Below are 25779 nucleotides of genomic sequence, written 5' to 3' on the forward strand. Positions count from 1 at the left end.
TAGGCTACATGCTAGCTGTCTCTGCTAATATAGGCTATTTTTAACAAAATAATTTAGGCAGTTTTGGAGTTTAGCTAATATTTATGCTGCATGCTAGCTGTTTTGGCTAATGTAGGCTATTTTAAAAAAGTTTTTAGACTGTTTTGGAGTTTAGCTGATATTTAGGCTACATGCTAGCTGTTTTGGCTAATGTAGACTTTTAAAAAAGAAAGTTTTTAGACTGTTTTGGAGTTTATCTAATATTTAGGCTACGTGCTAGCTGTTTTTTCTAATGTAGGCTATTTTTAACAAAAAAATAATTTAGGCAGTTTTGGAGTTTAGCTAATATTTAGGCTACATGCTAGCTGTCTCTGCTAATATAGGCTATTTTTAACAAAATAATTTAGGCAGTTTTGGAGTTTAGCTAATATTTATGCTACATGCTAGCTGTTTTGGCTAATGTAGGCTATTTTTAAAAAAGTTTTTAGACTGTTTTGGAGTTTAGCTAATATTTAGGCTACATGCTAGCTGTTTTAGCTAATGTAAGCTTTTTTAAAAAAAGTTTTTAGACTGTTTTGGAGTTTAGCTAATATTTAGGCTACATGCTAGCTGTTTTGGCTAATGTAGGCTTTTAAAAAACAACGTTTTTAGACTGTTTTGGAGTTTATCTAATATTTAGGCTACGTGCTAGCTGTTTTGGCTAATGTAGGCTATTTTTAACACAAAAATGTAGGCTGTTTTGGAGTTTAGCTAATATTTAGGCTACATGCTAGCTGTTTTGGCTAATGTAAGATATTTAAAAAAGATTTTAGACAATTTTGGAGTTCAGCTAATATTTAGGTTATTTTAAACAAAGTGTTTAGACTGTTTTGAAGATTAGCTAATATTTAGGCTACATGCTAGCTGTTTTGGCTAATTTAGGCTATTTTGTAAAAAGGTTTTAGGCTGTTTTGGAGTTATGCTTATATTTACATGCTAGCTGTTTTGGCTACCGGTAATTTTGGCTTTTCTCAGTTTTTTAGGATATTTTCAAATTTAGCTGTTTTTTCAGCTACAAGCTAGCTGAATTGGCTAACTTAAGTTTTTATTTTTTAGGCTAATTTGGCATTTAGCTAATATTTTAGCTTCAGCGTTTCCATCTATTAGCTTAAGCATTTTTAGCTATCTATTTCAGCATCTTCAGCTATCAGCACTAGTATCTTTAGCGGCCAAATTCAGCTTGCAGCATTCGCACTAGCATTATCACAGGTAATGTTATGTATCTAATTCATAATTATGTTAAAAAGTTACATTTTTAAAGTTTTACAAATGTAGCTTTAGAGTGTTCAATAAATGTTTATCCTGTTTGGCCCGCGAGGAGTGTTTCGGGTTTTTGGCCTCTTGTGCGTTTGAGTTTTTACCCCTGCTCTACATAATCAGAAATCTGATTTCAAACATGGATTAATCATATCAGATTTCCAGAATTCTCCGAGCTCACTCCTCCAGCGGATGCAGTTGTCCATCCCTACTCTCTTATATCCTCAGGGCAGAATACCACGAGGAGAAAAAGGCTTCAGGGCTGAGAGCTCAGCAGCTTACAGTCAGCCGCAGACGCTTCAGCTGTCTGTGTTTTGCAAAGCACCGACTCCACGAGTGAGATCTGAAGCTCGTGATATGCTGGAGAGCAGGATAGTAAGCTGGAGGAGTGTGTGAGGGTGACAGCCTCTGAAATCAGGCAAAACTGAACCGATCGGACTCTGTTTGAACTAAAGACGTCTGGAAGATGATGTGTAACAATCTAGTTACTGGAGATGAGAGTATTTGAGACATCTCTGAGTTTGTTTTTGACTAGAGTATTTCAGATTCTCTACTTTTACCTTTGAAATTTTGCAAATGCAGGAAAATCCTTTCTTGAATTATGTAAGAAAAAAACTTCATGCATATATAATCTTATTTTATCAAGACAACACAGGACAGAAACAGTACAACGCTCCCAACATGCAGCTGTGTTTCAATTGAAGAGATTTCCTCATTTTAAATTCTCTTCTTTAGCTACTGAATAACATTTTTAACCCAATTTTTAAGAGCTTTTAAAATTAATTTGACAATTTGTTATTTTTATTTTAGGTTGCACTAATTAAAGTGGCCAAAACAATCCAATAAAATAAAATAATATCAATAAAAAATATGGGGAAAAATTAGTAAAACAAAAAAAAAAAGTGAAAATATTTTTTTTAAAGAAAGGAAATGAAAAACAGTGGCCAAATTTGACACAGGGCATCACTATTTGCGTTTTATCTCCCCAGATTTTCCAAACATAAAACTCTGATATTGTGTTTTATTTTATTGTGAAGGGCTGGGACTATTTACTGAAAAAGCAACAAAATATTTGGGTAAGTTTCAAATTATGAAAGGAAAATTGTATTGCTTGATTTGACAAAAATTATCAAAAAAGCAGAATATTGTATTCAGGTAATTTAATGAGTTAAAAAATGGTTTTTAATTTATTCTTAAAGATTTGTAAATCACTTCCACAACCAAAACATAATCAATAAAGGCTTTTTAAAAAGTAATTCCCTAAAAAATGTGTTTGAAATTAATTCATTCCTGCAGTTTTTTTCTTTTATGAAATCCGGACTGAACAGATTTATTTTTGTCTTATTGATTACAGTCAACTCAAACTAAACACATTGATCTGAGCAAACTGTGGTTTTATGAGCAGTCACTTACAAATAATGCCTATTTGTGAACAATCATCATTTCTTCTCACCAACTGACTGATTTTTGCAGATCAGTGTTTGCCACAATGATGAGCAAATGTTCACTCCACTGAGGGGCTTTTGAACCTTCAGGAACACTGCCATCAGATTCTGTAAATCTTATCTTTACATGATATCTTTAAGTCTCACTATTTGACAGTAAAACCGGTCTTACTTCTGGCTATAGTTCTGTCAACTTTGTATTGTTTTTTTTCTCTATAATCCTCTGAATTTCAGCTGATTTATATTTTTTTTCCTTCAGATTCAATCAGTTTTCCATCTTTGTTAACCTGAAGAAAACTCAACAGAAAAATTAAACTTTTAACACTTTAACACCAACTAATGAAAAGCGTAAAATTATTCAAAACAGGCGCCAGGCCTAAGAAAAGGTGTTTAAAACCAACGTGGCAGCTTGTGTCCATAAAACTTGAGAAAAATCATTTCAGCTGTAAGAATAATCACCAGATCATCTTATAGAGAGAGGAGTAAATTAAAGTTATTGAGACCTGCATTGTTCCAGAAAGCCAGCTTCATGTGACATATCTGGATAAGTTTGAGGGTAGGATAATGCCAACTTTACACAAACAAAAGTGCAATTACTGAGTTACCGGTAATAGGTTTGTTAATCAAACTCTTACATTTGGAGCAGGTACAAATACACTAAATTAAGACGGTTTGGGGTTGATTTAATCCTGAGTTAACCAAGTTTAATGGAACAGATCCCGGGTTGATTGGAAAATAGTTTAGATCATGTTTAAAATAAGAAAATCTATCGTCCAATGACTTGATGTTTATGAACCCATCTGTGAGAAGAAATTCTAAACTTCACTGTATTTACTTCTAAACATTGGATATGATCAATTATTGTTATATTTTTATTTATGATGTTTATTCTTTTTCAGTTCAAAATAAAAATAAATAAAAACTTTGACTTTATATCTTTTTTAAAAAAGCTAATTTTGTCTAACTTCAATTTTATCAGATGAGACTGGAGTGACTATGATGGAAATATTTATTTATCCTTTTAATATATATTTTCACGCACTTTGTGGAAAGTTTGAGTCAAGTTTGTGCTCTTTTAGTAAGAAAATTCACTGATACAGGTACTAAAATAGACTAAGTGCTACAAGCTCAAACAACCACAAAAATGTATGTTAAAATCCTGTTTGTCATGGAAAAGTTTCAAACTTTGATCTTTTGATACAGTTTTATTTTAGCTCTTTGATATAATCTAAAACCAAGCAGCACAACAAAGAAAAGTTGAGCTCTGAGGCTTATTTCAATGTTCAGGTAACCTCATTTGATGCCTAAATTTCAATAAAACTTTTATTTTGAGAACAGGAGCCTTGATGATTTTTTTTTTTCAATGTTGGTGTCAGAAGTGGGATTCTACAGCAGATCAAAGGCGCCAGAAGAATCTGTGGCTGGTTTTTTATGTGGCGTCTAACCTCAAAATGCTTTCAAAGACAATATGTGTTTTTGTCATCAGAGCTAGAATCTAGAAACCTGAAACTATTAATAAAACAATTAAAGGTGACTCAGAAGTTCCACCTGCTTTAGACTTAACATTTTATAGCTTATAAAACATGATTGGTTGAAATGTTTCAACAATTATCGATTTCAAAAAAAGTAAAAGTACTTTTTTGAGGTAAAAAAAACTAAAAATGAACATCCAAACAATTAAGAGCCCAATCATTCCATCATACATTCAGTGTCTTTATTTCTCTGCAGCCAGAAAAAATAGAAAAAGTAAAACAAAATGAACATTCATTCTGCTGAAGTTTAGCTTTTCATGCTTGCACATTTACAGTACACGTCGATCTGATAGAAAGTATCACTTAACTACAAGTATTGCCACAATATATTTACAAAAATAACTTTAAACCGCAGTCTCTTTGAACATATTCACACTTTCATAAAAATAAGCCTTTCAGTGACGCTTTGACTGAGATGAGCTGAAAGGACTTTAATGTTGGAGCGTCAGAATTGAAGCATGAAAACCACAGAAAATAAAGGTAGAAATGTCTTATACCTCTTTAAAAAAAATCTATATCTCATCACAAAAGAAAAAAAAAAAAACACTTTGTGCAGTCACAGTGACTGGAAAACACAAAAATCTGTGAGAACGCAACCTTTGCTCTTAGATAAAAGAATCTGTTTTTAAAACTCCTCCTTCCTTCCCCTGAGCGCTGCTCGTCAGAACCAATACAAGTCCTTGATTTTTAACCCTTTGAAATCACAAAAAAAGAAAAACTCAGGAGTGGAGAGTAAAAACCGCCGTCCAGTTCGATCATCTCCTCAGAAAACTTTAATTTAAAGCTGTTTTAATGAAAGAGCGACAATAAAGACTGAGCACCAATCAATATTGCGTCTTTAATGACGGTTACTGTGAATAGTGTCGCTCTGTTTACCATCTCTAATCATCATCGTCGGACCATCAGCGTGTACTTTTTGTAATTTTACTGCATTTTTAATTAAATGTGTGCGTGTTTGTTCAAACAGAGGTCGCTGCAGAGGTCGGCGTCACGTGTCTGTGCAGCTCTCCAGCAGCTCTGCCGCCCTCTGGTGGTCAGCGGGACCTCCGCGCGGCTCCGCTCAGCCTCCGAGTTCACCGACTCGACCAGGTAAAATGAAGCCACGCCTCCTCATTCAGTCACGTTCTCCTCTTTATTGATATCTGGGGAGGAGAAAAGGACAACAGAGAAGAAAGTCATGAGATTAATTCATCTCTGAAGGGTTTCGATGGTTTTTAACATTTTTTTGCGGCATTTATCACTTAATATATTAAGAGTAAAATTGCATTTCTGATTATTTCTTTATTCAAATCGTTGTGAATCAGATGAAAAAATATCATATTTGTTTTCCTCGTCTGAGCTGGAATCCCGCTCAGAACTGTGCGGCTGGATAACTCCAATATTGTTTTCCATTTTTGTAACACTAGTAATGTTAGGTTGGGGTTGTGAGGGGCTGTAAGATAGTGGGAGAGAGTGTAAACAGATGGTGAATTTCTAATGAACTCTTGCTGCTCTGCAGAAACTGTTCTAGAAAATGACAGTTTTTTAGATTTCGGCTAAAAACGGCTTAATTATTATTTAAAAAAACACAGGGGACGCTTTTAAAATAGATCAAAAGATGATCGGAGTCCATCAAAAAGTGTTGGATTTTCTATGGGATCTCACAAAAATAGAACATACCGTTATGTTAATACAGTAAACCTGAGCTGTAAATGTGTAAACAGTCCTCAACTAAAGTTAAGAGTTACAACAAAAATATTTTTTACAAATAAACTTTATTTGATTCCACTCAGACTTTAAAAATATTTCAACTGAATACAAAAGTGTAAAATTTAGGGCTTGGAATCAATTAAAAAAATGAACTAATTAATCACAAACCTGGAAAAAAATTAAATGGGATTAATCACAACTTTTTTACAGACAAAATTGTACATTTAGAATGTTTATTTTATACTCTTTGAGGGCTTAAAACTGTTTTTGTCTTAATTTAAATGTACCTCTGTATTATTAATTTAAAAGACTTTGGTATCTTTTTAATCAGCACAAACTCACACTACCTTTATTTAGTCATTTTTCCATGTTGTATTCACAAACTTGACATAAAACAAGCAAAAACAGAAAATTCTGTCTGGAAAAAGATGATTTATTTTGATGTGGAAACCTCCAAAAATGTTCTAAGAACCATTTTTACAACATAGAATGAAAGTTTTAGGTGAAATCTCATAAAAACAACAAGAATCCCTTTTGTCAACAAACTAATTTGCATGTTTTTGAATGAAAAAGTAAATTCAGAGATTCTTTTGGGTCACATGTGAACATCACAGACCTCACAGCTCCATGATCTGATCTTTCTCATGTGGCTGTACTGTAATTATGATCAATCCGCCTATCTCCTGCAACCTTTCTGTTCTTTTGAACGTCCCATTCCAATAAAATCAAATATAATCATTAAATAAATGTGTTTTTTTGAAGTTTGTCTGGACTGATGGTTTTCTGTGCCTGTAGCATTCTGAGCAGATGAATTCTTAGTGAATGAAAACATAAAGATGTTATCAAGTCAAACAGTCCCGGGTTGAATTTTTGACTTAATAAATCCCCGAGTGGCGAGTTTTCTCTGCTGCAGACTGATCTGAGGATTTTTAACCCCATAAAAGAACATTTCAAGTCAAGTCTGTGCAGGCTTATTATTTCACCAAAGAGCTCCAAGTAGAGCTTTACAAGTAAACACTCATTTGGGGTCAAGACATTGTGACAGAACATGAGGTCTGCATTGGAAACGTGGAGAGCAAACTTCACAAGTTCATGAATATCTGGACCTTCCAGCAGGACCTTGCAGACCGAGATCAACATACTGATCTGTTTACTCTCCTGTGATCCTCCATTTCTGATAGAACTGAACATCAAATGCTTCAGACCGCCACGTCTGAACAGAAAAATCAGACGGTTATGGATTTTTCTGCAGCTTACAGCCGACGTTGGAGAAATGGAGAAGCTCATCCTTGATACGGGACGGCGACTTGTTTTATCTTGGATTTGTACTTTTTTAATATTTATTATTCAGTTCAATATGTTGGTTTGCTTTTTTACTCAAATCTTTAAAACGACTTGATAACTTCAACATTGTTTTTTCAGGCATTTGGGTCATTCCTAAAATAACCCAAAACACTTGTAAGGACGATAATATTGACAGCAGTAAATTATCCAGCTTAAAGACTCACTCTGATCATATTTTGACCCATTTTAAAAGCATTCCCAGAGGTCTTTTCATCATTATTATGCTATTATTATTATTATATACCCTCTGTATTGCTGAGAGCTTGTGACCCGCCAGCATGTTTTCTATGTAACAAATACAATCTTTTTCTAACTGTTTTTTTTTGTCTGCTCCTGATTCACAACAATTTGAATAAAAAAATACTCAGAAATGCAATTTAGTGCTTAATTTTCTTAACATATGTCTTCTATTATCAGAAAATTTGTGGCAAAAGCTCCTTAAACCCAGAATTTCTGACAAACTTCAGAAATTTCAATTTAGGCGCTGCCGCACAATTGCACCTCGCTGCTCAAATCAAGCTGCCGCCAGACCTTTGCGTCGCTCAAATCACGCCGCGGGACTTCAGATCGCCTCAAGTCACGTCTGTGCCATTGACTTAACATTGAAACTGTCCGCCTCCGTCACACAAATCACATTTGGTGTCAGTTCACCTTTAAGCTGCGTTCACACAAGGTGTGTGTTTGTTGGTTTTTTTTGTGTTTGTGTGCTTATTTTCATCTCAACAGTCTGTTAAGATACAAAAATATGATCGCATTTGTCAATCGCTGTATTTTATTGTGAAAAATTGGTCATATTTAGTCAATTCTCAGGATTTTCTTGCGTCTTGGCGAAACTTCCTGCCAGAATTCATGAGGATCATTCGCGGCTCGAGTAAAAAAGTAGACCAGACGCCGAAACGATCGCTGCGCGGCGTGGGCCGGCAGCCTCTGGTGTGAACTACAACACGGTAAGGAGGTGGCCTCCGTTCTGCAGCGCTTCTGTGTCCTGTGTGAACCCGCCGCTACTGACAAAAAAAGAGACTCAACAAAAAAAAAACATTTAAGCCACAGGAACAGAACCGATTACTTATTCACATAAATCTTCAATTTGTTTTTTCATGCAACAATAATAAAAATATATTTTTTAATAATTTAAGAGTTTAAACAAGAAAGAAAAATGATCAAATCTGTCTGAGAAAAGTGTATAAAGTGTGTAGTGAACATCTAGAAATATTGTAATCAATTTTCAGATTCTGTCAATTGGGGATTATTTATTATAACTCCCACAATGAACGAGGGAACGCTGCACACCAGTTTTAATTTTAATTTGAGACGACTGGGACATAATATAGCATTTTTTTTTTCACAAAATGAGAGACTGTTTGGTAAAAACAATCTCTTTCCAACTGTGAGAAACCCTGCAGTCCATTTTTGTAGCCCGAGGGGAAAAAAAACCAACAACTGAAGGAGTGGCTGAGGCTTTTACAGATTTACATGGTCCTCCACTGCACACACAAACATTGACGTTTCTGCAGCCTCTGTAGTTTGTCGTGACAAAAACAGCTCAGAGGAAATGGATTGCTCCTTCAGCTCCAGCTGTGAACCCCGTCGCTTCACACCACAGAGGACAAATACACTCAACCCGCAACAGAGCAACCAAAGGGAACCGTTACTGAAACGACTTTACATTCACACGACAAACGTTTTATATTTTATTATATTTTAACTTATTTTACTAAAAATGCATCAAAAAGCTGCATTTTTATTTAAAGATTGATTTCCAGAATAATTCTCCACACAACGCTGCTGCACAAAACGACACCCAGCAGGACGTGGGACACACACCAAGCCTCTTTAGCTAATCATCAGCGGACGCTTTTCCATCCCTACCTGGAACAGACTTACAGGGAAGATGGAGGGACAGAGGAGCTCAGGGTCCAGGACAGAAGGAGAGTTTGGGCTAGCAATGCTGAGCATCTATACCTGCAGGGCTGAGCACCAGAGCCTGGAGGATGTCCGACAGAGAAACGATGCCCTGGATACCGGAGCGTTCGTCCACCACAACCAGCCGATGCACCTGGGAGCAGAAAGGCAAAAAAAAAACGTTATGAAAGCAGTTAAAACACGATCCTTTCTGAGTAAATGCACAATACAGCTTTGTGTCTCACTTCAGCCTTGACTATTCTGTCCACAATAGCTTCCATTGTTTCCATTTTATGGCACTTCACAACACCTTCAAAGTACTGGGAGCGATGCTTCAGAGCCTGCGTCACCGTTATGTCCAGGTTATTGTAGGTCTTCTCCGCAGCTAAGTTCTGTAAACAATTAAAACAGTTACAAAAAAACAAACAAAAGTAAAACGTAAAATACTCATAAAACACTTAAGACTTACAATCACATCAAACTTTGAATAAATGTCCACAACTGTGCCTGAAAGAGAAGACGACAAATGATTACTGATGGTGAAAATGTGAAGATAAAAGCTGTTTAAAGACTCACTCCCACTAAAATTTGATCTTTTTATAAATTACTTTTAAGCCAAAATCAAAAAACTTCTTTTTTCTAGCACCTGGTTTCTGCACAGCGGCAGGAGTTCTCAGCCTAAACGTAAGCATTTATAGTTTTCCAGAAAGCTACACAGCCAGATTTTAAATAATCAATCTCTGTAATCTTCATTTAAAAAAAAAGATAATACTAAAACATTTTAAAAACTACATATATAGCATTACGTGCAATGATGCTAGTGTGAATGCTGTAAGCTGAATGTGACTGCTGAAGATGCTAGTGCTGATAGCTGAAGATGCTGAAATTAATAAATAAAAACGTTGAAGCTAATAGTTAAAATGGCTGAAGCTGATAGCTAGCTAAAATATTAGCAAAATGTCAAACTGGCGTAAAAACCCTAAATTAGCCAAAACAGCTAGCATGCAGCTGAAATAAAAGCTAAATGCCATATTAGATTAAAAAATAACATTTTTAATTTAGCCAAAACAGCTAGCATGCGGCTAAAATATTAGCTAAATGCCAAACTGGCCCAAAAAGAAAGGGAAAAAAAGCCTAAATTAGCCAAACAGCTAGCACGTAGCTGAAATTTTAGCTGAATTCCAAAATAGCCTAAAAACAGAGAAAAATCAAAACTAGCCAAAACAGCTAGCATGAACCTGAAATAAAAGCTAAATGCCAAATTAGATTTAAAAATAATAATAAAATGTTTAATTTAGCCAAAACAGCTAGTATAAGGCTAAAATATTAGCTAAACTCCAAATTAGCCAAAAAGGGAAAAAAACTAAATTAGCCTAAAACAGCTAGCATGTAGCTGAAATATAAGCTAAATGCCAAATTAGCCTAAAAAAGTAGTCAAATGTCAATCACTGTTTAACCCATAAATAGTCTATCCTCTCCCGTCATGTAGTTCAGACTACAAAATGGTGGAATAAAAAGTCACGTTCTATGTGGGTTTTGATCAGCCTATAACATTAGCGGTGCAATATTAGCAATATTGGACGTGTTCAGCGTTACAGTTTTAAACAAGAAACTAGCTTGGATGGAGAAAACTGGAGAGTGATTTTGCTAAACCACAAATACAATCTTTTTCAATCTGTCCCTTATTCCCAATTATTTGAACATTTGAGCTCCTCACCTGAATCATCCACCACAGGTAAAGCCGATACGCGTTTCTCCACGAAGATGTTAAGCGCTTTGATGATGGGGGTGTCTGGGTGAATGTAGGCGATGTCGTGGTACGTACCGATGCCCAGCTCACCTAGAGTCTGCTTCATGAAAGCTGGCTTTGGCATTTCACACATCTGGAGAAAAGAAAAAAAGATGTCATGGCGTTTGTAAATTTGAAATATTTACATTGTCAATATGAAAAAACTAAATTAGAAAATAGTTTTAAATGTGAAAGCACACTTTTTAAACTTTAAAAAACTGTAGAAAATTTGGGGGAAAAAAGTAAATTGAGGAAAAATTCGAAAATGTCAATAAAAAAAACGTAAACCCCAAACTTTTACTAAATGAAAAAAAAAAATCAGAACACCTGCTGCTGTTGCTTTTTTTGTTTTGTTTTTCTCTCTCTTTGCTTTAAGTCCTCGATTTACAGTTTCAAAACAGAATTTTGTGTGGCTTCCCAACAAGCTCTCTCCTGATTAGAGAGAGTGGTTGCCATAGAGATGATGACTCAGATTGACTTGGACCAATCACTGCTTACTAATGGGGTTCCATGGTGAAGTCTCTAGAAAAAATGGCGACTGAATTGACTTATTTTCGTGGGAACTGAACTTAAGGCATTTTTTATGAGCAACGTCACATCCCTAAATATGTCAATGGATTTGACCCAGATTTATTAGTTAATGGTGACATACTTTTCACTCAAGATTTATCTTAAGTTTAAAATTTATTTTAAAATAAAAAAAATCTGTCTTAAAAATAATGTCTAAAAAAAAAGTGTATTTTTCAAACGGACAATCTCGTTTTTCCTTATTTCAAGCTGATCTTGATTTGACCCCAGACATTGTCACACCAACCACTAGAGGGCGACAAAAAATAACTCTGGAGGCAAAAATCTAAGGTCTCACATCAGTGTATTACTTTTCACACAAATCATAAAAAAAGATTAATCAAAAATTCATATATGAGTACTGTTTTGGACTCACAAACAGTTGCAGGAACTTGAGGATCCTCTTGTGTGTAAGAATATAAAGTGCATTCCCTGTGACAGGGTCAATGACAGGCAGACGGTGAATTTTGTTTTTGATGAGGGTGTAGACTGCATCAAAAAGGCTGCAAGCGCACAAAAACAAGAAAAAAAAAATCAAACCACAATTACAGACAAATACACAGAAAAATAGAACAAATCTGAGAAGTACCTTGCATCTGGTGATATGTTAACCAACGGTTTGAAGGTCGCTTGAAGGTAAACTTCTGTGAAGCAGGAATTTAAAAACTTTTAAGAGGATGAGAAGCTTAAAGCGTGCATGCAATATGACTATGGGGACTTGCCTCTCCAGGTCTCAAGCTTGTGTTCCTCCAACTCATAAATTTGCACCTGAGAAAAACAAAAACAGCTTTGTTAATTTAAAACTTGACTCTAAAGGAGGAGAAGCAAACCTTCATCCTGAAGCACACTCACCATAGGTGACTTATAGTATCTGTGCAGTATGATGATGAAATCTGTGATTGTCAGCATACCTGCAAGGAAAACCACCGTTAAAACATCTGTAAACTGACAGCACTGGTGCTACCTGATCTGTAACGGCTACCTGATCGGTACCCCGCAAGTGTAAAATGCGTGTACTTCCTCAAAAAGTGAAAAATAGAACCAGTTTATTTTAATGTTGACAAAAAATGGAAAAGTTGCAAATCAGGAATAGGACTCAACTGATACCAATATTGATATCTGTATTGGTACCAATACAGATATAAATATTAATATTGCATTTGTGCTGTTTTGGGATATTTTGACACATATCGGTATTTTCCTTTTTTTTTATTTTGAAGGGCTGATATTGAACTAGTTATTTTTGCCTCGGAGGCAGCCACGCCTCTGTCTTCGGCATTGTTCCACCCACTACACTGTGATTGGTTAATCATGCACAGGCAGAAATTGAAATAAATAATTATAGAGATTTGTTGTAGTTTGTGTTATTAGAAAATTGGATGCCAATATGTTGACTTTAGCAGAAAATGAATACCGGCCAAAATATTGGCTATTGGTCGCCCAGACTTAAAAAAATATATATATCATCTGGGACTCAAATATATATATCAAATTGGCCTTAAAAAACCCATATCAGTTGATCACTAATCAGAAAAGCAAGATCCTTATTGCACATGTGCAAAGTGGGACTGGATCTACTCGATCTGTACCATACACATGCAAATGTTTTCTTCCTCTTATGTTTCGTTTTATAGTTTACTCCCCAGTGTATGAGGATCCTGCCACTTACCACCTCTATATTCACTCACTTAACACAGACATATTATTAACTATTCATTTGTCTGCAAACATGGCTGTAGTGGCCCGGGATGACATTTCAGAATAAACTGCCCTCATTTGTCCTCTCCAACGTCCATCTATCCCTTTTTTGAACCTGTCATATATATATATATATATATATATATACATACATCCATCTCTTTTGGGGAGCCTGTCCCTGCTAATGTAAGGCGAAATCGGGGTAAACCCTGGAAAGGTCCCCATTCTTTCCAGGGTCGTTGTCAACATACGTTTAATTTTTTTATGCTGCTTGTAATTCAGTCGAGGGAAGCTCTCTGTTGAAGAAAACTAACTTTGTAAATTTGTTTGTTTAAATCAGAGTAAAATATTGAGTTATTTAAGTTGATTAATTCTTGAATAATATTCCTGCATTTTTATTTTTCATATTTATGTAAAACAATTACAGTTTTAGAGTTTTAAAAATGTGCTTTCTGCTATTTTGGCATTTACTAAGATTTTTTAGGCTGTTTGAGTTTAGCTAATATTTCAGCTACATGCAAGCTTTTTTTTACTAAAACAATTTTTAAGGCTTTTTTTTAGAGTTTATTTAATATTATCACACTAGCTGCTTTTGCTAATCTAGGCTTTTTTTTTGTTTTTTTTTATTTAGCTAAAATGTTAGCTGGCTATTAGCTTCAGCATTTTTAGCTATCAATTTCAGCATTTTCATTGCCCAAAATTCAGCTTGCAGCATTCACACTAGCATTATTGCAGGTAATGCTATATATCTAGTTTATAATTATGTTTAAAGCTTTAAAAATGTAGTTTTAGAGAATTCAATAAATGTTCCTCCTGTTCGGCCCGCGACCTAATGCGTGTTTTGGATTTTGGCCCCCTGTAACAGTGAGTTTGACACCCCTGGTTTCAATAGTTTGGACAATTGTAAAGGAGGCAAAACAATTATGAAATGCTACCGGGATTCTAATCGAATTTAAATGCAACTGTTCCATAGAAGTCATCAAGAAGAAGTGACATAATTTCATGCATGCAAGGTACCGATTGAGTTTCTTTTACCGATTGGGTAGAGACAAGCACCAAGTAGGGGTGTAAGTGAATAGATTTCTGTTCCTACGATCCAACCATATTGACTGTATGACTCAAGTTGTTAATTGAATCGTACTACATATTTAAAAAAATGATAATTTCCCAATTAAATAAATAAATTATAATCGATATGTAAAATTACAATTTAAATTTGAGACATGGTAGGTTTATTTAACAGTAAAAAACAACCATCGCAGCGCAACACAACACGTGATGCCAGAAAAAAATAATCAACCGTCGTTACAGTCCATAGTGTGGAAACACTTTAAGTTTTGAGCATACAGTGTAACATAATGTTTTAATAATGTCTTCTTTTGATGTGGAAAAACAACAGTGGGCTGAACTTTATGAAACTAAAACATGAACAGATTTGACAATCATCCTTATTTAATTTACACTTCATTATCGTGTAAAAGATATGAGGAATCTGGAAAATTTCACCTGCACTGGTATTTATTTATGAGTCACAGTGGTTCTGGATCGATTTTAGGTCAGAGAATTTGTTGAAATCGGATTTTTCAAATCGAAACAATATCAACTGTGAATCATATCGTCAACCACAAACTATGACATGAATGGAATCGCTGTTAAAATGAATCGTTACACCCCTTGCAGCAGGACTGCAGGCTTTGTGCAGTGATGTGGGGGCGAACGTGGGTGAGGTTCTTAAAACAGTCTCCACCTGGCTTCATCCTCACAATGAGCTGCCATTCATTATTCAACAAATCCAGGTCAAAGCTGGCTTGTCTCCTGATGTCAGATAACCTAAAGACAGCCAGGAAAGGTTCTTTCTAAGTTTTGCAAACACAACCGACTTCCGTCCTTAACGGTTCACAGCAGCTCCAATGACTTTGTCTCAGTATAGACCTTCATCTTCAAGCTCCAGTGACCGTGACCACCAACACAAAGCGTTTACTTAGTTTTCATTTGACAACAAATTTCTCCTCCATGAAAGTTTTTAGCACCAAAGTTTTTTTAGAGAAGATAAAATCCTTCACATCAACTTTTTGTAAATCATTTTTTTAGTTTGGTAAAGAATTTACGAGAAAACAAGGTTTCTTACCCACAAAGCTTTGCTTCTCTGTGTCCCACAGTGGAGCAGCTCGCACGCCGTTGGCCACCAATGCAAAAAAAGCTTTTTTAACCTACCAAAAAACAAAAATAAAATCATTAAATTATCTAAACTACGTCAGAACAACATGTGATTTCCATATTAGTGATTCATAAGTCAATTATCCTGTAAAAAAAAAAAAGTCAATTCTCAGTTTATTAAAAGTCTTATCCATTCACGAATCTTCTTCCGCTTATTTGGGAAAGATTAGATCCAAACTCATTATTACGTCTGCGTCTCTTCACCTTAAGATTGTGACCTTTAATCTTATGGTTAAAGTTCTGCTCATCAAAGGCCTCAAATCTCAGTTGGATTACTGTTTAACAGCTACTCAACCACTCGACGGAAACTGCTCAGAGGCAAACCGCCCGAGGTGAAGCTTCACCGTTCTCCAGACGTCCAGAGGCAGCAGAAGAAAAAAAAAAGTCTGATTATTATAATCTTGTACTAACTTGGAGTGCCGTGTCAAAAACAACCAGCTTGGAGCTCGTGGGGACGATGTCATAGCACTTGTGGGATTTCATAAAGCGCATGTAAATATCACTCTCAGGTTCAGCAGCTGGAAGACACAAGCAAAGGAAAACTTGGGAGGGGAAATCTCACGGGGAATAAGTAATGAGGGATGGGGAAAATATGTGCACATAGGCTAAACAACCATTATAGCCATGAACCACTTAGCTGATCCATCTAACTGATAATTACAGCCTGCTTTAGGCTTCCACAAGAACATAAACATAAGGAAAAACAATGAAGGTACTTGGAGTTTGAAAATGTAAATATTTTAGTCACTTTTTGTAGAAAAAAAATGCAATTTTTTTCCTTTTTAATGCTATATTTGTTGTTAAAAAGGTAAAAAATTAACATTTAAGGAATACATATTTCTGCCACATTTTTTAAAATGTATTGCTAATAGAAAAAAAGTGTTTCTTATTTCTATAAAATGTGATAAAAGCATCTTAAGATGCTGAAAATTAATTATTTTCACAATTATACTCATGACAGAATAAAAAAAACATAATTAGTTTAGTAAAAGTGACAGTCAGAAGTGATGGTTCTCTCAGTTTGCAGTCAAACTGCTACAGATCTAAAGCCTCCTTGATCCTTTTAACACCACGTTAGGAAAATAGACTCACCGTCATCATCTAGTTCAAGTTTCTCCAGCATACCTTCAAAAAAGCCGCAGACCTACAAGAGAAAAGACAGGAATCTTCCGTGAGGATGTCCTCACAACAACTAAAACTTTGCAGTTAATTGTTAGCAAGGCTGCAGTAGCGACGACCCCACTCCAAGTGTCGGGGGGGAAACGGATAAAAACACAAAAAAACGTCCAATCTATGCGGCTAAAACCTGCTTTATAGCGAGTCTACGCAGCAGTTTTATTTAAATACCGGTAGCGCTAAAAGCAATCGTTGTTTTTAAGCTAACAATCGCGAAAACAAGCTTTCAATATAAAGCCGCACACCCCTACAAATACGCAATGGTACGGTCCAGACCCATTCGGCCGTAGCTATGAAAACAAACGCCAATAACGCGACTATAACACACAAAGGCGACGCAATTAACACACAAAAACAACACGCAACGTGGTTGGAACGCATGAAAGACGAAACCCACCGAGAGAAACGTCTGTTTTGAAGCGAAGGGGGAGAAAGCAGGAAATGTGGCGCGCGGAGGACACGCCCCTCTTTAAGGGCAACCTGAGTGATTCACCATATTAGGAAATCCCAGGCGTAACCTAGCAACAAGAAGCTGGGGATGCCTCACCACGTCCCTGGCGCTCATCAGACCTGCAGAAACAGGTCCACGTCCGGTGACTGACGTGAGGCTGTGCTGGGAATGTGCTGCGTCATACAAAGCGGGACAACATTTGCATCCACAATGAGCCTCTGCAGCACAACAGGAAGCCGCATACCTGCTCCAGGGGATGAGCTATAGTCCTCCGGTGTGCCTTGCAATGGTGACTCAGCACATCTCTGGCCAAAAACTACCTCTGCACTTTCATAAATCTGCCCTCTGCTCTCAGCAGACCCGATTTTACATTACAGCAAACCTCTGCGAGGAAGACGGGAACAAACCCCAAGGAGGTGCAAGCTCTTGAAACTGGATTTGGTTAAAAGTAATCTACCATCTGAGGAGATCGTTTAGTGAAGTGAGATAAGAGAGGCACAGATCAATCTCTTTAGTGTTAATATCAACAGTAAATAACCCAGGAGATGAAATATTGATTTTCCGTCTCAGGCCAGAATCTACTATCACAGATAAACACCAAATCCAACTGCAAGCGTCTTTCTGGTTGAAATGCATCCACGTCTAGACCTAAAGCACATGTACAAAACAAACAGATCCTGTGAAGTTCATGTTCACTCGGCAGCAGAAAAATAAAAATCAATTGAGGAGCCGTTGGAGGAATGCTCAAGTAAAGATGCCATAATGCTGAAGCGCAAATCACACCAACAAATCCCTCAACATTAGAAACATGTTAAAGTTTGCAACAATTAAAAAAGCAAAACAAATGACAAAAAAAATATTACATTTTAGAAACCAAAACACAATTCCAAAAAATAAAAGAAAATGAAAACGAAAGTAATTTCCAGAAATCAAAATGAAATGTTAATTAATAGAATAGAATAAGAAAGATAGGAACTATGGGACATCGCTGATTGGATGATGATGTTTGAATTTTTTGAGGATGTCTCTGGTTCATTTTTTGGTCATTTGTTGTAAATTATCTTGTGTTTTACTGAAATAAAGCTGATAAAAATGTTACTCACATGTTGTGAGGTAGAATAGGGGGGCATTGGGGTTGCTGAAGAGAAGGGGGGTCTTGCAGAGGGAAGACTGACACGCTGTCCCGTGTCCAGGGTTGAGGATCGAACCCGAGGGCCCGACTCCAGGCTCTCATGGCTGGTGGCGCTTTGCTGGGCCTCCTGGGGGAACACCGGCTGACTGGATGCCTGAACTGGGGTGGTGGGGGGCGTAGAGTGTCCAGACGCTGCGGAGAGATTTGCAGTTCAGTACAAACGTATATCTGCTTTCAGCTGCATCGACGGGCCGTGCCGGATCACATGACTGAAGGCCGGCGTTTCCGTGATGCTGCCTGTGATGGATCATGTTTGCATCTTGAACATGAGGATGAAGGGATTACCACACAGAAGGACATGAATCTTTTTTTAATCACAATTCATATTAAAACTTTCCACGACTGAAAAAAAACAAAAAAGCGTTTACAGAGGTTTGCTGGATGACTTTTCCATGGATGATACTGTGAAGTTTAACATAATAAAAGCCTCCATTTTCCTAACTTTGTGATATTTTCTTTTCATAAAGAAAAAGCAAAAAATATGTTGTTTGCTTTAAACAGTCTGCTCAAATATAGTAAAAATACATGCAAATGCAATTAAAAGTGTTATCTAAAAATTCTTATTCAATTTTTTATTTATTTAACTAAATAAGGTCTAACAGAATTACTTTTTCACGTTATTTCTTCAAATTGTTGATCAGTATCTTTTCCTCACACATTCATAATACTTTGTGGCGATACGATACAGTAAAAAATGCCTTAATGTTTTAATTCTTTTTATTTTAAGCAACAAAAACAAAATGTTTTTGACATCACAGCATCAAACAACAAAATCTGGCTTATTAGATTGTTCTTTGCAATAAAAATGTGAAATGTCATACTAATTTATTCAATATTGTTTGAAATTCTGACGGGAAAAAAGGATTTTTAGACACAGAAGGAATAGAAACTGACAGTTTGCTAATAAAACAATAATTTTCTTCCCCGTTTGATTTTATACGTTTTAACCAACATGTTCTTATCCGTGTCAATTTTAGAATTCATTTTATTTTTTTTTTAAGCTCTTCTATCAGTTTTCTTAACATAGATTCAAAATGCTCTAGAGTTTTAAGGTCTGCCAACCAGGATCTGCTGCTCTGTGTTTGTCCGCTATCGTCCAGCTGAGGCGGCCGGTTGTTCGGCTCCGAGAGTGGAGTCTGTTCACACTGAGGGAACTCGGAGTGAACCGTGGCTCAGTCAGATTGGAAACAAATGAAAACTACCTCAAAAGACGGTCTGAGATTAATTTTTGGCCCACATGGATGTAAAAACGTTTTGCTGCATAGTTGGACTATACATATTTTTACTACTGTAAAGTTTCTAAAGAAAAATATTACTAAACTGAGTCACAACTTTAATGAATGTGGTGAAATATTGACAACACTGCAGCAAACCAGCAGCTGCTGACAGTCGCATCCTCCAGCCTGTGCTCATTAACAAATCCCCAGAGGCCGTCCGGAGCTCTGCCCGAACAGAAATGACAAATGCTGGGAAAATAGATGAATGATTAATCCGTTTTTAAAGACACAATACTTTCTTGCTTCCGGCTTCTCTGTACTATAACCGAGTAGCTTGAAAGCTGACTCCAGAGTCGGAGTCAGCTGTGTGTGACGCAGCTGCTCCCCCTGCCAGAGTCGGCGTGGAGGTGCTCATCACATGACAGCCAGCGTGCACGTCAGACACGGCAGCGTGAGGGTCGCATGTCACCCCACGCTGCCGCAGCTTTCCCCAGAGACGCTTCTGAGGCCATGAGACACGCTTAAGCTAGCGCTGCATGGGACCAACCATGGGATGTTCAGATGACTTTTATCATGACTCATATTGGTGTGATTCTGGTTATAACTTGGTTACTATCTTGTTTTTTTATTCATTTTTTTTTAAAGAAATTACATCATTTATGATGAATATTAAGTTAAATTCAACTCAATGTAAAGGAATTAGTGTAGAAAGATGACAAATTTCAAAATAAAAGTGTTGGGAACACCGTCACCTGCTCTAAAGTTGGAGTCACACCTTCTTATTTATTAAACTACTAATAAAAAACAATTAAAAAGAGAATTTTGGTGATTTTTGAGAGTTGAGAGGACATTTCTGCACAGTCCGTTTGAGTCGGCTCAACGCTATCTCCTGACATTTAGTTGGCGTGTATCAGCCCTCTTTGGCGTGCCCCGTTTCCGCTGCATCGCCTTCTTTTTTTAGCCGCGCTGTTGTGGCACATTCCACAGGAGCAGATAACAGCAGGGCTGAGGGCCGTCTCCGCTGCCCGCTCAACAAGGTGCAGCCAGGCACCAACCATTTATTTTATTACCAGTTTTGTGTGAAAAAAAAACTCTATTTTTAGTTAAGTCTCAAAAGTAAAGCTGTAGTCAGACGTCTGTGTGAATAGATGGTAAAAGACTAAGATTTTTGCTTCTCAAAAATTAGCAGCTTGGGTTTAAAATTATTATTTAAGGATATTATGTTAGACTTTTCTGCTTTGTGAAGCTCATAAGAGTTAGTTTTCTGCTTTTGTCAAAAAATAATATAATAAGAAATACTCAATATTTTTGATTAAATGGCGTCTATTGACTTTTATTTTAATTAGCATCATAGGATAAAAAGAAAAGTGGTTAATAAAAAGGATTTATTGAAAGATTACAAATTACCCGTAGAAAATATTTCAGTAAATCAAGTTGCAAAATTCTCAAATATTTTAGTCATTTTATTGCAGTTTGTTAGCAAAAATGCAGAAATTTTGCATTTTACTGGGCTAACCTCCTGCGGTTATATTGGTATCTCAGACTGGCTTCTCTTTAGATGAGTGGAGAGCATCTTTGCACTGAGGCTGACTCTATGAAATATTCATGCAAGCTGGTTACAATGAATGTGTTTTTTGTAAAGCAGCAGAACCTGAAGGAAAGCGATGCCTCTTTATTAGAGCTTTTTTTATTCATAAATATGTATATCTTTTACATTTTCTTAATTTAAAGCAATTTTTTCCAGTATATTTTACTATAAAAGTGGCTTAAAGTGATCAAATGAGGGATTCTTAGAAAAAAAATGAGAAGAAAATTAGTTTTTCCTAAAAAAAAAAAAAGGAAAAAATCCTTCTGTGGGGATTTAATCGTTAAACTGCGTCACTACAAGACGTCATAATGAGTTCTCAGTACAAACAAATAAACAGAAGACTGCAGAATAACTGTTGGCCAACATGTTTCCAGGTAAATGTCAACTTCAACCCTTTCGTATGACTTAATGGTCCAGAAAACGCTTTTTTTCTGAGCTGAAATTTGCCGACAGCTCCACATCCCTGCTGCTTCACCAGCATTAGGGCTTAACCGCTGCTCTGAACAAAGGTGAGGACATGTTCAAACATCAGACTAATAGAAGTTTTTAAACACCTCTTTTGAAAGCTGGAGGAGCATCGTTTCATCAGGATCAAAGGAATTCTGCTTGAGGCGAGGTTGTCACCGTTACAGCCACAGACAGAAATACATCCGTGTGAGGGGACTCTGCCTCTGTCATCCACTCGACCAAGGCCGCGCTGGCTCTGAATCAGGTGCCGTGAAGTCTGCCATGTTGGAACAGTTATCTTTGTCAAGCTCACTGACAATACCTCTTCTACAGTAACCGCAGTTCCCTGTCCTTTTAATGATAGATATTAACAATAACTGGCAAGAGTCTGACAATACAATACGGATCACGATACACATGGCACAAAGCAATATATGTCTCAGTATATACAAGAAAGTACAAGAGACAATATTTGTGATAATTGTGACTTGGAAAAAACTTTATCTGAATATTAACAAACCTTTCACATATATAATTGTAGCTCTGTAGGGTGTGTGCTGGATGTGTGATCTTCTTTTTTCTACCATAAGCCTCGAAGCATCTAAATTAGCATTTTAATACTAGAGCTGCCACGATTAGTTGACTAATCGACTATTACAATAGTCAACGACTAATTTAATAGTCGATTAGTCGTTATTTTATTTTATATGGAGTCAAAGTGGAGTAACGATGAAAGTTATAAAGGCATTCTGCTAGCTTTTTGGACTATTTTGGCATTTATTAGGGTTTTTTAGGCTAATTTAGTTTAGCTAATATTTTAGCTACATGCTAGCTATTTTGGCTAATTTAGGCTTTTCTTTGCTTTGTAGGCTAATTTGGAGTTTAGCTAATATTTTAGCTAAATTCTAGCTATTTTGGCTAATTTAGGCTTTTCTTTGCTTTGTAGGCTAATTTGGAGTTTAGCTAATATTTCAGCTACATGCTAGCTATTTTGGCTAATTTAGGCTTTTTTTGTTTTGTAGTCTAATTTGGAGTTTAGCTAATATTTTAGCTAAATTCTAGCTATTTTGGCTAATTTAGGCTTTTCTTTGCTTTATAGGCTAATTTGGAGTTTAGCTAATATTTCAGCTACATGCTGGCTATTTTGGCTAATTTAGGCTTTTTTTGTTTTGTAGTCTAATTTGGCATTTAGCTAATGTTTAAGATGGCTATCAGCTTCAGCGTTTTCAACTATTAGCTTTAACAACTCAGAGTTCACATCAGGCTCACATCGATCACAAAATGGTTATTTCAAGATCTTGTTTTGGTTAACTGTGGTGTAAAGCTGCTCAAAGAGGCCCAGTGTGATGTGGTGCCACTAGTGGTTCAAGGTTTAAGTGGAAAACGAAAGCAAGACGGTAAGCTATATTTTTGTCCACAAATAATTAATTAAATATCACCTTGACAGCATTTCAATACAAGTATAACAAAATGAAGTATCACGATAGTTTGCTGAATCGATATTTTCTTACACAACTAATTAATGATGCATTCAGACAGAAGGAGCTTAAAGATTACTAGTTGATGATAATCTGATGCTTCAGCGCTATTTTAATGAAGGTTCCAGCTGCAGGAGATATTCTGAGCAAATAGAAACACATAAATGGATTTGGATCCAGAATATATAAAATAAAATACATATAAGCACAGAAATATAATACAATTTATAGTATAGAAATGTACAGATACCAACGAAAGAATGTCTGTCTGTTTAGGCAAAACATTTTAAACTAACTCAATTAAAACAAAACTTGAAGACCAACTCCAATGAAAATCATGTTTTTGGTGTTTTTAACATGTTTTTGTAGCATTTTCTCATTAAGTCATGTACCTCAGAATTGTCTGGATAGCTCTAATATTACTCGCCATTTTTGTTGCACCGCCAATGTTAGGCTTAGGTTGTGAGGGACTGTAAGATAGAGTGTAAATGGAATCATGGGATATCAATGCAGGCTAACTTAGTCCCACCCAACACTCAAAGGTAAATTTCACAGTACAGCCTCTTCATAGAAATTATGGCCTGAAAATTTAGTTTTTTTTTTTCATTTTAAATTTTTTTGTACACATAAACAACATGATTTTAATGAATATTCACTGGGACCACTTTTAAAAATGGATCAAAAGACAATTGAAGTGGAACTTTTGGTATATGTGATGTTTTATCTTTTTTTGGGTAAATGCAATTTAAATTGTGGCTAAATCTGTTTTTGAAGCAACTATCTGTCTGACCAATCTTTCAAAATTAGGGTCAAAACATTTCTGTTAAGGAAATTTTTTAGTTGATCTTGGGATTTTAACCCCTTTATTTGCAGCTATTAAGGAAAAAAAACTTGAGTTTCTGCATTTAGATAGATAGAAATGAGTTTGTCACATATTTGAGATGACAGGCATTAACAGGTCCCGTCAGTGTTGGATGTTTTAATCCGTCTGTGTTTGGGTTGTATTCTTTTATTTTTGTAAAGCATTTTGTAATTGTATTCTGTAAAAAGTGCTATTGAAATAAAAATGTGCGTACTGCCTTATTTACTTTTTTGTTCTGTTTTTCATTTTAGCTCACTTAGAAAATAGTATCTGTGATTCAATCTTATGGGGATTTTCCCTTAGAGAAACCTTTTTAAAATGCATATTTTGTTATGCTTCTTAAAGTAAAAAGCAACTCAACTGTTAGTAAAAGTTATTTTCTTAACTGTTTAAAAACCCACTCTGAATTAGAAAAAAAAATAATGTTTTTAGTGTTTTTAAACATATTTTTTGTAGTATTTTTCTCATGATGAAGGACTTATATAAAGAAAATGTATCCAAAAACTGCATTTCAGAGTTTTTCTCTATTCAAATTGTTGTGAATCAGGAGCAGAGGAAAAAATCCTATTTAAAAAGATAATATTTGTGACGTAGAAAATATGCTGGGTGGACCACAACCTTCCTGCTGAGAACTCTCAGCATGGTGAGGGGAAGAGGGGCGGTGTTAACAGTCCCGCCCACACCTCAGAGGTGCATTTTGCTGCAGAAACGACATCCTAGAAAACAACTGATTTTTAAACTGTAGCTAAAAATGGCCTAATCCTAATTAAAAGACCACTGGGAATTCTTTTATATCGCTATGAAAGTCTCTCTTTCTGCATTTTTTGTGACCCAAACAAGATTGTCCTCTTCTGTGTGAATTTTCTTTAAACCGTGTGAGATGTAATGACGACTTTTATTTTGGTGACACTTTTTTGGGTCAGTGTAAGCAGTGTGTGGGTGGATACAGGGACCCCACCACGACCCATCAGTGCAGTTTTTAGGTCAGTCAGTGACAGAGATGGGTCGTTTCTGGAAGTTAAATGTCATTCCAGCACTAGAGAAGTTTTTACTCCTTTTTAGGAGGAGAATAGCAAAAACTGCATATTAATGAGGATGAATCAGCAATTAATTAAAACCTGCAAATACTATAAAGAACCTGCAAAATTTGCTTTGTTTTGCCTCAAAAACTGCTCCAAATCACTCCTGCTGTTAGAAATAACAACAACTCTAATAAAAATAGAAAAATTATACTTTTTTGAAAGAACACTGCAGGTAAAAGTAACAAAGCAGCGTGTTACCGGTCAGACACGACGCCTCGGACTGATGCCTCCCTCCTAACCCATCCTGCTCTTTTCGTTTTTTGCTCCTCCTCAGGCTGCCAAACCTCTTCATGGAAAGCGGTGGGTTCTTGGCTCAAAGATGAATTTGCTCATGACCATCTGCATCAAGAACGGCTCCCGACAGCAGCTCGAAAACGCCCCAAGTTGGAGTCCTTCCCTTTTGCGTTTATAAAAAAATAAATAAAAAATAACCCAGAAAGTTCCGCTCACAAATCCCGCCGCTGGACACGAATTCTAGCAGTTGTTGGGATTTTCATAACTTCTTAAAGAGTGAAGAGCCGCTCAAAAGGAAGGCTGTATCCGGGTAGAAACGGAAAGAGAGCCGACTCAGCTGAGGTGAAGAAGACGGCAAACTTTTAGATTCCAGGGAGCGTCGGCAGCAGTGATGTAAATACGGAGCAGGAGCGACTGCGGCGCCTTTTCCCCCCCGTCCCTGCAGCGTCAGAGCTGTGAGTCGTCAGGTGCTGCTTTGGGTGGGGGGGGGCGCAGCGGCTCTTTAATATAGCAAGCGTGTCAGCAGCCTGTACAAGGAGGCCAGGCTTTGGAGGCGACGCCGTGATTGGTTCAGGCGGCGCACCTCACCCCCCA

General features: G+C 36.4%; 1 protein-coding gene across 2 annotated transcripts in view; it reads right to left on the minus strand.

The window, feature by feature from the left end:
• Window positions 1-4420: 4420 nt before the first annotated feature.
• Window positions 4421-25779, minus strand: part of LOC112147423 (5'-AMP-activated protein kinase subunit gamma-1) — a 32379-nt gene continuing 11020 nt past the window's right edge. The window contains exons 1-14 of one of the 2 annotated variants that reach the window (XM_024273796.2): window positions 25150-25632; window positions 18189-18409; window positions 16551-16602; window positions 15870-15976; window positions 15370-15451; window positions 12396-12454; window positions 12266-12311; window positions 12133-12187; window positions 11920-12046; window positions 10905-11070; window positions 9657-9694; window positions 9433-9579; window positions 9248-9341; window positions 4421-5394 (exon numbers count right to left, since the gene is read on the minus strand). In XM_024273796.2, coding sequence (XP_024129564.1) covers window positions 5363-5394; window positions 9248-9341; window positions 9433-9579; window positions 9657-9694; window positions 10905-11070; window positions 11920-12046; window positions 12133-12187; window positions 12266-12311; window positions 12396-12454; window positions 15370-15451; window positions 15870-15976; window positions 16551-16602; window positions 18189-18409; window positions 25150-25243 — 1320 coding nt within the window. In that variant the 5' untranslated portion in view covers window positions 25244-25632 and the 3' untranslated portion in view covers window positions 4421-5362. Of the gene's footprint in view, window positions 5395-9247; window positions 9342-9432; window positions 9580-9656; window positions 9695-10904; window positions 11071-11919; window positions 12047-12132; window positions 12188-12265; window positions 12312-12395; window positions 12455-15369; window positions 15452-15869; window positions 15977-16550; window positions 16603-18188; window positions 18410-25149; window positions 25633-25779 lie in introns of those variants that run through there. The other variant, XM_024273794.2, reaches the window with a different exon arrangement.

Source organism: Oryzias melastigma, linkage group LG17 (genome assembly GCF_002922805.2).
Source record: "Oryzias melastigma strain HK-1 linkage group LG17, ASM292280v2, whole genome shotgun sequence".
Taxonomy (NCBI): Eukaryota; Metazoa; Chordata; class Actinopteri; order Beloniformes; family Adrianichthyidae; genus Oryzias; species Oryzias melastigma.